The 15,036-nt window shown below is 38.9% G+C and overlaps 1 protein-coding gene across 3 annotated transcripts in view; it reads left to right on the top strand.

Annotated features, from left to right (window-relative positions):
* Positions 1 to 15,036, top strand: part of LRP5 (LDL receptor related protein 5) — a 165,335-nt gene that overhangs the window by 72,262 nt on the left and 78,037 nt on the right. For all 3 annotated transcript variants that reach the window (XM_042446572.1, XM_042446574.1, XM_042446575.1), the window contains exons 6-7: positions 10,179 to 10,575; positions 12,088 to 12,259. In XM_042446572.1, coding sequence (XP_042302506.1) covers positions 10,179 to 10,575; positions 12,088 to 12,259 — 569 coding nt within the window. The remainder of the gene's footprint in view (positions 1 to 10,178; positions 10,576 to 12,087; positions 12,260 to 15,036) is intronic.

Below are 15,036 nucleotides of genomic sequence, written 5' to 3'. Positions count from 1 at the left end.
GATTTATTTATAGCCCGCCCAATCACAAGGAATCCAGGCGGGTTACAACAGTAACATTTGAATTATTTTATGTCAATACTTCCTTTTAATATGTTCTACAATTTAGTAGCTCAGGCTACTAAAAGAAAGTGTGGGGAAGGTGTTAGAATAACAAGGTAGCATGCTTATTGTAAAAGCCAGCATGCTGTAGTGGTTTGAGTGTTAGAGTATGACTTTGGAAACCAGGGTTCAAATCCCTGCTCAGCCATGGAAACCCACTGGGTTACTTTGAGAGAATGATAGGTTTGCCTTAGGGTCACCATAAGTCAAAAACTACCTGAGGGTACACAACAACAAATGCTTATTGTAGCTCTTTGAGAACATTGACAGTAGTACTTTCCTTGTTCAAATTATATGGAATAGGAATAACAACAACATATGGAGAGATCTTTAACACCTTTGAGACTAACTGAAAGAAAGAAATTGGCAGCATGAGCTTTCATAGACTTCAGTCTACTCCCTCAGATGCATTTGGTGGAGTGGAAGCCAGGCACAGGCATATATATGCACATATAACAACAACATAGTAAGCATAGTTGCCTAGATACTGATGTATGAAAGCCAGAGCCTAGAAATGTGGCCATGCTGTCTGGGGGATTCAAGAGGTTGTACAAAAAACCCTACCATTTCTCAGAGCAAATCATGGAGAGGGAAGGGGTGCTGCCCATGTTTGCCTGTTTTTCTCCCTCCACTTTTTTCTGTGGTTTTGTACAGCCATGCATGCAGCACTGCAAACTGAAAGCTGGAAAGCAGGACCTGTTTTCAATTACTCCTTCTGCTTTAGATGTGTTATTGACATGCTTTCTAAGGTAGTGAATGAAGGTTTTCTGCCTCCCTTTAAAAAACAACCCTTCTTTCACAGCTTTAGAAACCCTTGCTGAATGCTCAGAACAATCCTTTCAAAACATTCATATTGACTTTGTGTTTCTGGCAGTGGGAAACAGCCCACTGGGCATCTCGTATTTTAGCTAAGGGCACAGAAATGTGTGACTGTTTATATGGCGTTAGCACCTTTCTATTGTTAGGCCAGACATTCTTTAAAGGGCTTTCTGTCAAAAGGGGGGAAAGTGGGATGGGAACAGGAAGTCTGGTTTTGCATAAGAATGTAGCTTTTTGGTTCAGTTTTATGGATTATTTCTTTCCCAAGCTCTGCATCTTTTGTGGTTCCCTGTCTTATGCCAACATCCACATGCTTTGATTCCTGGTCTTATTAATTAGCTCCTTGGTGTACCTAGACTAGCATTAAGTCATTAGTCAAACGCAAAGGATATTTTTGGCTTTCAGATTTCAAGCTCATAGTTGTACAATCTGCATAGATCGCGTAGATCAGTTTTGGCATCCTTCAAGAAACGGGTTCCTTTAGATAAATACTTAGCACTGAGAACTTTTGGAGCACTGTTGCTCACCTTAGGTTAGGGTGCAGCTAGTTGTGATGCAAGAGATTGGTGATCAGGATTTATTGTAGGTGTGTGTCTTTTTAGTGAAGAGCAACCCAGTCAGCTGGTTGGATATGAGCCACAATGTGGAGGAAGAGAGTGTTAATCCTTTCCTACTGCCTATTTCTCTAATTTAAAAAAAATCAGTCCTGTGGGAAAAACCATAGCACAGGGTATCTCATTTGAAATAGTGCTGTTCCTGTCCTTCATTGCTATTTTGTTAGGTTGGATTTTTTTACATCACTTCTTTGAAATGAGTGTAATGAGATGTGAGCTAACCAGTTTGAGCAGGTGGGTTATAGTTTTCCACTAAAAAATCCAACAAATTGAAACTTGCTTCAAGCTTGTTGCGGTTATTGGTCACCCCCCTCTTCACATGCGCATGTGTGTACACGCACCCACGCACAAGACATACCTCCCTTTAGTTCTGGGAGAGGTTTGTATTGATGAATATGGAGGAATTAGTTCATGCAACATCTGTCTGTATTTCAAACTGGAAGGAATTGTTTCACTGAAGGACATGGAAGCTTATCTTTCTCTGATATTTATCATCTTACTGAAACCCTCTCTTAAGAGAATTGCAATGATTTACTTCCTTTAATTGCAGCAGTTTACCTCCATATTGATAGCAATCGCTTAACTATTTACTGGATTGTAAATGTTGGATTGCTAATGGCACAAGTTCTACAGTGGGGCAGTGCAAGGTAATTGCTTCAGAGTAAATATGAAACAGTTCACAAATGGCTTGGCATTTAATTCCCTTGTTAAGCATACAGTAGTGGCATTTATCAAGTAGTTCACTTGAGTAAAATAAATCATGCTGTAATTCAGTTATTTCTCTCTGTAAAACTGGGAAGTCAGTTATAAATATGTAGATTTGGAAAACAAAATTAGATGGCTATTTTGTATGTTACTATTTTGTATGTTACTTGCTGCAAAAATAAAATGTTAAAAACGCCTGAGTGCTAACAAACTTCCTTACACTGAATTTTATTTGTTTGGAAAGCTGGCAAAAACACTAACAAGCAAGATAATGTTTTCTCCACCCTCCCCCCCCCCCCCACCACAACAGTGTTTCCCCCCTACATCATGCAGAGAAATTTTGCCAGCTAATTTAATCTCTTACAGCAAATTAACAGATTTGCATATATCTCACATCTCTATGTATGTATGGCTTTACAAAAAATCTGTTTGATTTTAATGGAAAGGATGTGCTGTGTATTTAAGGATCTTACACTAGATTGATCTGTTTTCCAAAGGTAGCAAGACTTGAATGGTTTACCAGCTAATGTTTTAGAATTTGCAAATCCTCTTCTCTGGCCAGAGTCATTCCCAGAAAAATGGTAGCTGCAAAAATTAGCAGCCTTTGTGGTGGTGGTTTGGGGAGTCTGAGGGGAATGGAAAAGGAGCAAGAAAAGTCCCTACAATGGAGCATTGTTCTAGTCTGATTAGTAGACAGACAAATGGGAAAGGAATAGCATGGTATTTTGTGGTGTGGATTAGCAAAGGCAACCAGTGCTGTCTACATTTGTTTAGGTTGGGTGGATAAATTGGAGCATTTGTTACTGTATTGTAGATGTCTTGTCACTTGTCAGATGTGAAGTGGGCCAAGGGGAGAGTGGCAAACAGCTCTTGTTTAGCTGGCAAGATGGGCTGCTTTGCTACTGTCAGCTTTGATTGGAGTTAATTTTGTAAATAAAATGCAGCTGCCATTTTCAGAACTGAAACTTAAAAAAAAAATCTCTGAAAGTGCTACACCTAGTGTTGATGTTTTTTATTTAAAATTAATGGGTAAAAGGGGATACTGCCAGGGCTGCAGAAATAATCACATACACACTGGGCCCTCTTTTCTCTTTTCTGGAAGGCTTCTTGTTAACTACAAAATGAGAATACAGAGCTCAGAGATTGAAGATGACTGGACTAATATTTGTGTTTGTAGGGTGTTTTTGCTTTCAACAAAAGTTATCAAGTGTTCCTAAGGCATCTCATTAAAATAATAGGACTATACTGATTTAGGACTATCCATTTTGGACAGTGGAACACACTCCCTCGGAGTGTAGTGGAGTCTCCTTCCCTAGAGGTCTTTAAACAGGCTGGATGGCCATCTGTCAGGGATGCTTGGATTGTGAGTTCCTGCATGGCAGGGGGTTGGACTGGATGGCCCTTGTGGTCTCTTCCAGCTCTATGATTCTATGGTTTTGCTAGATATGCTGGCAAAAAATCTGTGGTATTATGGGCAACAGGAAAGAGAAAATAAATAAATTGAAATTGGAATATTGGTGGCAGAGAGGAAAGATTTGTATCAAAAAATAAAATTGAAGTCTAACTACCTTGATGTGGAAAATCTAAAGAAGTCCCAAGTTACTTGCTTTCCCTTTTTTAAACATAAGACATTTGTGCAATTTTCCTTGCTAAATGAGTGACTCGTATAGTGTTACATACATACATATTCTTTCCCCTATTATTTTCTGGCAAATAGTTGTTGATTGATGTAAACATAGGCCCAGTACAAAAGGGCAGTCTGCCAGCGCCCTGGTTTGCTCTGTGAGGAAGCCGCAGCGGACAAACCGCACGGCTTCCTCACAGAGCAAAAAGAACCTGCAAAAAGCTGTTTCTTTTTGCGGCACCATAATGACGCCGCAGTGCGCCAATGGTGCACTCGCGATGTCATTATGGTGCCGTGATGTGCGGACACTAGGTGTCCGTCGCATCAAAATGGCAGCACCCATCTGTACATAGCACTGCCATTTTGACGTATGGAAGACGTGCTAGGGTTGCGAGGCATCTGTAAGTGACACCCTGAGGCAACTGTAGCACGTGAAGATGTGCCACGAGGCCTGTCTATACCGGGCCATAGACTTTTAAAAACCACAGAGGGTATACATATTGCATTAAATAATACTTTAGATTCCTGTGTTAGCTGAGGAAGGAACTTTCCAGCATCAAGTCGGATTGGCTGATGATGAACTTAGACTTTGGGGGACAATTTTTCCTTCCCATTTACCATGCGAGAAATGACTGGCTGCCTCCTTTACTTGAAACAAGCATCTGGATGACTTATGAGCTAATATTTTATGGCCTGTTTTATATGGGTGAATTTTACCTAGAGAAACTCTCCTACCAGACATGGAAAATTCTCAGGTGCCTCAGAATTTGATTCCTACCTCTGTCCTAAGCAGTATTGCTAACAATTGGACACATATGTGGTCTGGAAGTGAGATTGCAGCTTTGTATTTTCACAGTGAATTAAAATTCTTAACAATGATCACTGATGCTATAAGGACATTATTATTATTATTATTATTATTATTATTATTATTATTATTATTATTAACCTTTATTTATGAAGCGCTGTAAATTTACACAGCGCTGTACATGCAATCTTTTTATTTAGACGGTTCCCTGCCCTCGGGCTTACAATCTAAAAAGACATGACACAGAAGGAGAAGGGAGTGGTGGAGGGAGAGGGTAAGAGGTCCAGCAGTTCCTCTCTACCTCCGAGGCCTGGACCAAGGCAGATGGACTGGAGGGAGGGCTTGGCTTCAAAATGGAAGGTTAATCTTCATCCAGGGAAAATACATACTCTCAAGTAGGATAATACATATACAATATATAGCAATACAGGAAATGGTTCAATAAACAGGCAACAAAAGAACATCAGATGGTAAGCGACAATTATGCAATGCCTGGGAAGGCTTCTCTGAACAGGATGGTTTTCAACTCCGTTTTGAAGCTAGTTAAAGAAGTGATGGCTTTTTAATTTAAACAATTTCTTTGTTTAAATTAAAAAGCTGACACTTTGCAACATGTTTAGTTGGGCTAATGTCACATTTTAAAATGAGTGTTTCAAGACTGGGAATATATGTGCCAGGTAATAGTTTAAGATTCACTCATGAGAGGTGGTGTTACTGTTGAAATCAAATGGAGGGATGGCAAGTAGATGAGACATGAAGACCATAGAGACAGATTGGATTGTCCTTGTGCTCCAGAGTCTTCAATTTGTTTGAAATAAACATGGAAATTTTGGAGTGACTTTGTTTTAGTAAATAGGTTCATGGATTTTCAAGGATTAGTGTGTTCTATATAACTTAAGGATGACATACTGGTCGTTAAAGAAAAAGTGTCTTAGAAGCAGAATTCAAGATACTGGGAAAACTAACTTGATTTGCTTTCATAAAAAATTGAACATTATGTTTCTTAGGAGCATTTTGCCATGTAACTTGATGGCACACCATTTTGTCACTCCTAAACTTGGGGCCTTCTATAGGGCCTGTATTAAACATAAGGTCATGTCTTTTTAAATAAGCACACATAGGTTACTACTGAAAACTGAACAAGCATGGCAACTGTGTTCTTTTCACAGGTCATTGAACCCAGACCTCTTAATGTTGTATATATGGGTCATGGTAACCAGTTTAAACAATACAGTGTCTGTGTGGGAACACACCCATTTAAATCAGGCCCAGTTTATACTCCATCAGCTATGTAGTTACATATTTACCAAAGGGGCGTAGCAGTGCCTTCAGGATGAACAGCTCTGTAGGGTAATACTTATATTGTGCTGGAACCTATGGGCATCGAAAAGTATGTTTGAAAATATCCCTTACATGCCATGTTGAAATAGGGTGTGCACCCATATGGAGGACTTTGAATGTAACCAGTTAAAAGCCATTGCACACCTAGTTTCTCTTTCCTTTCTTCATAGATACTGCTTGGTAAGAAGAAAATAAATATATGGGGAAAGTGGTGCAAAACTAGAACAGGATTATAGAAGGCAGAGTGCAGTGTCTGGACACACACATGTAAAATTATGTGAATGAAGCAAAATAAAAGTCTCGCCTAGAAGCATCCCTGGATGACTAACATCAGAGTCTCTTTCTGTCTGTGTGTCTTTCTGTCTTTAATTCTTTGTCATTTAAGCACATCAGCATTTTAGAACTGTTCATTTCTTCTTTGCACAGTGATGTCTGAATGTATTACCATGTGTTTACCAGTTGAGCCTGTCTGGCAGCGGTGACTCTGCTTACTCTCTTCCATTAAATTAAGCACCACCTGTCTAGTCCACTGTGAACGTAAACAGATACCCATACATTCTTGCATTTAGTGCTTGCATTTGAATAAATATTCCCTCCATACTAGATTTGGTTTTGGAGGGGAGTGGGGTTTGCACATTCTTTGAAGCTTACTGCATGAGGCATGCCATTATATAACTCATTTTATAGAGAAGCTATTTTTCAATATTCCATTAGGCTGCTCAAGGCAGTTTTGTTTCCCATTCTGAGGCCTTGATGTCTCTCTGTCATGGCAACAGTGGTGCCTGTTGTCAATTTGGTTGAGCCACCTGGACTTTTCTCAAAGTTATGAGATTATGCGCAACTTTGCAGAGCTTAGGTGGCAATGCCACAGTCAGCTGCCATGCCCTGCAGGGGATATTTCAGGCAGCACACAGAGTGATGGCTCCCGACAGGCCTGGGTCTGTAAAAGGGACTTGGCGGCCTGCATCTGGTATGTGAGCTATAAATTACCCATCTCTGCATTGCATTATAACAGATTGCTGAACAGGAAGCCCCCGCTTATCTGACGAGTTAAGGACCAGAGCACTGTCAAAGTGGAATCAATTGAACAATGGCATCCAGGGTTTTTTTAGTTTACAAATACATTTTGGCCATCAAAAAATGTAAATAACACACTACACATCACTTCTGAATATGTGCAAAAGCGAAATACTGTAGCATGCTGTGTATACACAAAAGTAAAATCAAATGAACAAAAGCTTACCTTTAATGTCCTGCACAGTGATGCAGTACAGTGATACTGTAAGAGATGCACTGCCCACAATCTCAGAAGCACCACAAACTGAATGCAGAAAAGGTTGCAAGGGAGGCACCAAGGAGCACTCAATGGATTGCTACAGAGGTTCATTTTGGACTGCTTGCAAAGCAAGAGCAGATGGGGAAAAAGGTACTAGAAATTATACAGACACATTCCATAAATTTAAGGAGAGGTCTGTTTTTTCCATAGGCAAGCCCTAAGCGAGCCTTATAGGTAAGAAAAACTGACGAAAAAGCAGACCACTCATCAAATTAATGGAACTTGTCTGTAATTTGCAGGCATCAAAATAGTGATTCGTGAAAGTGAAGCACTGATAAGCAAGGGTTTAATGTATACATTTCTTAGCAAGTAATTGGGTCTTCTATTTGCAATTTTTCCTTAGTTTAGAATGCATCAGGGGATACTGAGGCCAGATAGGAGCAGCTGTGCAGAAGGGGCTTCTATTTTGCATTCATCTTATTCCTTCTCATTCAGGGATTTTATCCCCTCTTCAGAACAATCTCTCTCCATTCCAATCCTGACATTTGTACAATCCATTTTTCTTCATTGTTATTGAAATATGAATGGGCAGTGGGTCTGAAGGTAAGAAAATGGCTACAAGTGGTTTCCAAGTAGAATATGTTGGGGTGAAGGAGAAAACACACCTGGCCACTGCTACATTGTGGAGATCCAAGAGCAAAGCCTGGAAATATGTGTTGAAGAAGAATGAATATAATAAGGATGTGCTGAAGCCATCAGGGACCCAAGGGCACTATTATACCACTGTTTACTTTGGCATGTTATTTTGCTCACTATCTTTAATCCAAATTTTTTGTCACTAGCTTCCCAAGGCTGCAAGTCTGAGAGGTGTTGGAGACAATATCCTTTCTGTGGATCTATTTCTTGGAATAACCACCTCCACCTCTCTCCCTTCGCATAGTTTCTCAAGATGGGAAGGAAGACAGATGGGAGTGGTTATTCCAAGAAATAGATCCTCAGACCTTATTGGTACTTTATATCAGGTTTTATTGGATTTTTCCAGCATTTTTTCTTATGAATTGTTTCTGTGATGGATATCCCCCAATCTCCCCAAATCACAGGACTTATTTTCATCTGGTAGATAACTTCAGTCCTACATGTAATAATGTAAGGAAAGAAAATGCAGAACCTGGAGTGGATGAAGAAGGTAAAATGGCATGGTGGTATACCCATAGCAGTGGTCTCTATGTTTTTGTATAGCCTCGTTGCATAACCTAACTACAAAAGGTCTAAGGAGCAATTTTTGAATTTTTTTAAAAAGCTTTATTGAAATATGCAGATAGAACACACGAAAGAGTACATATTACATACATACATCTAACAAACATGAGCCCAACCCCCCCCAAAAAACATTGCTTACATTACACATTACAATACATATTACATACATCCAACAGACTACACAAATTCTACAAAAGCAAAGACTTCCAAACCTAGGACACTGGATATATCCTTCCATATCAATTGCTTCTCTTCTTATATTTTAAATGTATACCTTCCTGTATATGTCTCACATAATATTGTTAATATAGCCATAAAAATCAAGAAATAAAAAATAATATAATAAAGATTTGAAAACTGATATAATTAATTTCATTTATATCTTTTACCTATTTATTTAATTTCACAAACAAATTGATCTTTTATCACCAGATTACCCAAATATTTACAAAAATAAATCTACTTAAAACAAAAGTAACTCTATATAGTTAATACTCCTTTATCCAGAAGTAATTATACTGTATTTTTCTTTCCCAATAAAAATGGTTAAGGCAGACTATTCACCCACCTTGCCCCTTTCGAACTTAAACTAACATACCCACAGATACAGTATTTATATTGCATACTAAAGAGTGTTGAATATGGAAACTACATTTAATGCTGAGCCTTCAGGAAACAACTGTTGGTTGAACTGACAGCTTGGTGAGATAAAAAGTCTAGACATCTTCTCTATTTCTCCCAAAGAGAACTATGCAAGCAAAGGATGTGATTTCATTGTATTAAGCAAATGGAATCACTTTATGATTTTGTATTTTAGTTTATGAACATTATACAGTCCGCCCGTGCCATACATGGGGGATCCATTCCAGACTTCCTCCCCCCTGTAAAACAAATTCAGCACATGCTCAAGCCCCATAGAGATTAATGGGGCACGCTCCTCTGCACGGCATGAGGCACGTGCCATTATGTCCTCCCAGGCTTCCCGCCTGCATATGGGAAGCCCACGTATGACACAAGTGGACTATATGTAAATTTTCTTAAAAAGCGGGAAAAAAATTAGACGTAACTGTTTCTCTTCCCCTCCCCTTTTTTTAAACTTGTGAGTCTCATTAACTAAAATGTGCATTTTGGGTGTTTTAGTTTTGCTCAGAATATATATTTTTAAAAACAGAAATCAAGAAGAGGGTGGTTTCATAGAGAACGTTGTATTATAAGAAAAGTGGCATTGTAGTTTTGTGGTTAGCACCTGAATTTTCTGTTGTTTCTTTGCACATCTAAACATATAAAGTAGTTGTCAACAGAGCATAAATCTTCCTGGTGTAGTCCTTGAAATGTTGAATGTATTAAGTTAGTGTGATTTTCCTGCTTACTTGCATAGAAATGTTAAAGACATGCCAGGAAAAACGGCATTTAGGTTTAGAAGGTAACATTTTGTCTGCATACTGGAAAGCAGCTGAAGCTCTTGGAATCAAAATTCAGTCCTCCATGACCCCAACTGAACAAAATTGGAATATGTATGCTAAGTTAGCCTTGGTTTTCCCATTGCTTCAACAGTATTGCCTTCTAAATAGTAAATATCCCTCAGATTTACACAGTAGCACTTGCTGATTACTGGTGATGCTTTCCCCCCAGGTGCTGAAGAAGTTCTCTTGCTCGCTAGAAGAACAGATTTAAGAAGAATTTCGTTGGACATGCCAGATTTCACTGACATTATCCTGCAGATAGACAATATCAGGCATGCTATTGCAATAGACTATGATCCAGTTGAAGGTTACATATACTGGACTGATGATGATGTCAGAGCAATTCGTAGGGCATTCCTTGATGGATCTGAAGCCCAGACCATTGTGTCAACAGAAATAGATCATCCTGATGGTATAGCAGTGGACTGGGTGGCCAGGAACTTATACTGGACTGACACTGGTACAGATCGCATTGAAGTTACGCGGTTGAATGGGACATCCAGAAAAATCCTTATATCAGAAAACCTAGATGAACCTAGAGCAATAGTGCTCAATCCTGTGATGGGGTGAGTGTTACAAGTTTTTAATCAGTTTATAGGCTGCTAGGAAATTTACCTGTTGTTGGCTTGATTGATATTATTACTTAAAATGTGTTTCACACCAAATCACAACAAAGAAGAGTTCCCTTCCAAAAGCTCAACATTGCCAGTAACTCAGGAATTTGCACAAAAGTATTAAATCATGTATAAATATCACATGGGGGGCAGGGAGGGAGGGGCCAGCCTAAGTGTGAATATCAACTTTGGTCATAATCAGTTTATAAATGTGTATTCTAAAGTAAAAACAAAGAAACAAATAAAATTGATTTTTTGTTCAAGAAGTTGGATCATGTTGACAATCTTAGTGGGGATCTTGGTTTTGTTCCCATTCAATAATACAACAAGATGGTTGACTCTTATTAGTACAGTTGGCCTTCCATATCCATGGATTCAGCATTCACGGATTCAACCGTCCACAGCTTGAAAATATTTTTAAACCCCCCAAAAGTAAACCTTTATTTTGCCTTTTTATGTAAAAGACTCCATTTTACTGGGAGAGCCAGTTTGTCATAGTGGTTTGAGTACTGACCATGATTTTGGAGACTAGGGTTTGGATCCCAGCTTGGCCATCTAAACCCACTGAGTGATCTTGGGCAAGTCATACTCTCTCAGCCTCAGAGGATGACAATGGCACATTCACTCTGAAGAAATTTGCCAAGAAAACCCTGTGATAGGTTTGCCTTGGGGTCATCATGTCAATAACGACTTCAAGGTACACAACAACTACAACTCCATTTTACTGTGCCATTGTATATAATGGTAATTGAGCATCCAGATGTTGGTATTCTGGAATCAAACCCCAGTGAATGCCAAGAGCCCTCTGTATTTATTTAGTATTAGAGGCAGAAAAGCATTTTATATTATAGTATAGCTGAAACAACAACAAACAGATGAAAAAGTTGCATAACTTCTAACCTCCCATGGGTTATATTTTCTTGGTGCAGCTTGTTTGTTTGTTTCAGTCTATAACTTTCTAATGAATTTGGGATTGTTGGTTTTCAAAGCCTGCCATGTACAGTCGCGCCTTGCCATACGCTGCCTTTTAATAGGCGGCTTTGAGCATAGGCGCTCAAAGCCGCCGGCACGCACGGGGCGGAAGTGGCGGCGCGTCCCATTCAATTGAATGGGCGCACGCGCCCGTTGCACCCCACGCGCAGCCACGCCACCGCGCCACCGCACACGAGCCCCATTGTTTCCAATGGGGCTCAAACATAGGCGGAATTCGCCTTACGCGGAGGGATCCGGAACGGATCCCCCGCGTAAGGTGAGGTACTAAAATCTTTGATGGTTTGTTGACATGGAATTCATTACTACTCCCCCCTTATTTGTTATGACAAGTATAAGGATATTGAACAGATCTTGCAATCTGTGGGCAAACATAGAACACTCTGTTACCAGTTACTTTGAACATCACAGCCTGAAGTTGCAACAATATCACAGACACATATATGAAATATATCTTTCTCTGGTTCTCAACAGGTATATGTACTGGACTGACTGGGGTGAAAATCCAAAAATTGAGTGTGCTTATTTGGATGGCTCTGAGAGGAAAGTCCTGGTGAACACCTCTTTAGGGTGGCCTAATGGTTTGGCATTGGATCTTGAAGAAAGCAAACTTTATTGGGGAGATGCAAAGATAGACAAAATTGAGGTAAGTAAGAAAATGTGCATTTTCCAGATTGATGTGCTGAGAACTAATGCTGTCTGACTTATTGTGAATAGATATTAACATTGGTACAGTTGTTTTCTTGGAAGATTTTTTATTATAAATAGTTTACGAATGGGTCAAAAATCAAGCAAGTACAACATGGTTTTTGAATGGTAGGTGGAGGGAAAATGAGAATTCTGTCACTGTTCTTTTGGCCACTAAATTGAGTTGAATAGGCTGTGGCTGCAGTACTGTTTCTGATTCCCATTGAATTTGGTGGGACTTATTTCTTAGTAGATATGTATTGAATGGTACTGCCAGAAACCTGAAAGTCTATTAGAGTAAACTTAAGTTCTGGCTTTGTCTGGAATTCATTATCAGATGTCCTGATACTTTGGAGGTATTTTCTAAAACCTATATTGTTCTGTCTGCAATTTCTCATCAGGCAATTTTATGTGTAGTTTATTTGGCAGTTCTCATTGATATTGAAAGAAGAATTTTGTGTTGCTTCAATATATGCTAACTTGAAGTAGTGCATATAAATACTTCCAGTAAAAATTATCCTATATTCCAGCTCAAACTGATGCCATCTAGATGTACTGGATTTATGATTTCTTGACACCTAGTCATCATAGTCCAAAGTGATGGGAGTTATAGTCCAACACATTTGGAGGGTGGCAGGTTGGAGAAGTCTGTTGCAATTTATAATTCTTAAGCTGACAGTAATAATGCTTAAACATGAGATGTTCAAATGGCATATCTCTTTCTCAGTCACTGATAATTAAAATGCCTCTTAGGAGATTGTAAAGAGAAAATAAAGCCATTCAGAAATAATTTTACAACAGGAAAATTTGTGCTAATGTTTACATAGCTGGATTTAATATTTAAGATTTTTCTTCTGTATTCACTCACCCTTTAAAAAGAAACCTTTAACTTTGAATATTAAGTTTGAATTAAATAATTTAAGATCTTGCAGCTTTAGTAACCTTTTGACATAATTCGTTGTTTGCATTATTCTGTAATAGTTTGGTTCCTAAATGGTGCACAAAATACTTTATACCATTTTGTAAGTGTGTTTTTGTAGTTAAAATAATGAGAAGAGAGAGTAAGACAAAAGTGTCACCATGTGATGCTGCTTAATACTGTATCAGACCATCACTCCATCTGGCTCTATTCTGACTGGAAAATCTCATGTCCTGCAGCTGACCTTATAAGCATTATTGTTGTTCTTAGCTGCCCTTGAGTCAGTACTGATTCATGGCGACCCTATGGATGAGACATCTCCAAGAATCTCTATCATCTACTGCCTTGCCCAGATCCTGCAAGCCCCTGCCCTTAACCCCCCTGATTGATAATTTTTTGTGGGTTTTTCGGACTATGTTCTAGAAGAGTTTTCCCAGCATCTGTGGCTGGCATCTTCAGAGAATGCTTGCCTGGAAAGGAGTTGGGTATATCTTCTCTAAAGATGCCAGCCACAGATGCTGGTGAAACATCAGGAATAAAATCTTCTAGATCATGGCCACATAGCACAAAAAAACCCCCCACAAAAACTATGGATACCGGCCATGAAAGCCTTCGACCCCCTGATTTAGTCTATCCATCTGGTTTGTGGTCTTCCTCTCTTTCTTCTACCCTCTACCTTTCCTAGCATGATTGTTTTTTTCTAGTGATCCATGCCTTCTCATGATGTTGCCAAAGTACGATAGTCTGAACTTGAGTATCTTACCTTCTAAGGAGAGCCCTGGTCTGTCCTGTTCAAGGACCCATTTGTTTGTTTTCTTGGCTGTTCACGGGATCCTAAGTACTCTTCTCCAGCACCACATTTCAAATGAGTTGATTTTATTTCTGTCTGCTTCTTTCACCATCCAGCTCTCACATCCATACATGGTAATTGGGAATACAGTGGCCTGAACAATTCTGACTTTGGGGCTCAGTTGTATGTCTTTGCTCTTCAGCATCTTTCCACTTATTTCATACCTGCCCTTCCCATTCCTAGTCGTCTTCTTATTTCTTGATTGCAGTCTTCATTCTGGTTAATGTTTGATCCTAGATATGGAAATTCTTTAACTATTTCAATTTCCTCATTGTCTAGACTAAATTTGGGTATTTCTTCTGTGGTCATTATTTTTGTTTTCTTTTTGTTCAGCATCAGACCTGCCTTTCCACATTTATCTTTGACCTTCTTTATTAACTGTTTCAATTCCTGAATGTTTTCTGCTTATGGTGTCATCTGCATATCTTAGGTTGTTAATGTTGCTTCCTCCTATCTTCACTCCTCCTTTTTGTGATTCTAATTCTGCTTTTCTTATGATATTTTCAGCATATATATTAAACATGTAAGGTGATAGGATGCATTACCTTTCAGACATTTATTTCTGTTATCTCAGATTCTTGTATTAATAATCAACCAATAAAACATCAAATATACATTTCGATGCTATGCAAGAGAGATCTTGTTCGCTTTCTTGAGAGATGTCAAGAAGTGGAAAGAGATGCAGAGAATGCAGATATTAATCCCTCTTATTTTAATTAGTATTTCCTTACATTTCTGAATGTTTGGGTAGTACACTATACAGTTTTTGGGATGGTCAGCAGGTCCTGCATTCAAACACCTCCTCAGATTTAAGGGTGTGTTGGTTTATTCTAAAAGTGAACCTGGAAATACACTCAACCCTCCATATTTGCGGCTTTGATATTTGCTGATTTGATTATTCACAGATTTGATTAATATGTTCTCTCTAGGAATATCTAAGTCCTCCAGTGCAACTCTGTGGTCAACT

Source organism: Sceloporus undulatus, chromosome 1 (assembly GCF_019175285.1).
Source record: "Sceloporus undulatus isolate JIND9_A2432 ecotype Alabama chromosome 1, SceUnd_v1.1, whole genome shotgun sequence".
Lineage (NCBI taxonomy): Eukaryota > Metazoa > Chordata > Lepidosauria > Squamata > Phrynosomatidae > Sceloporus > Sceloporus undulatus.
This window is presented reverse-complemented; position numbering and strand designations above follow the sequence as displayed.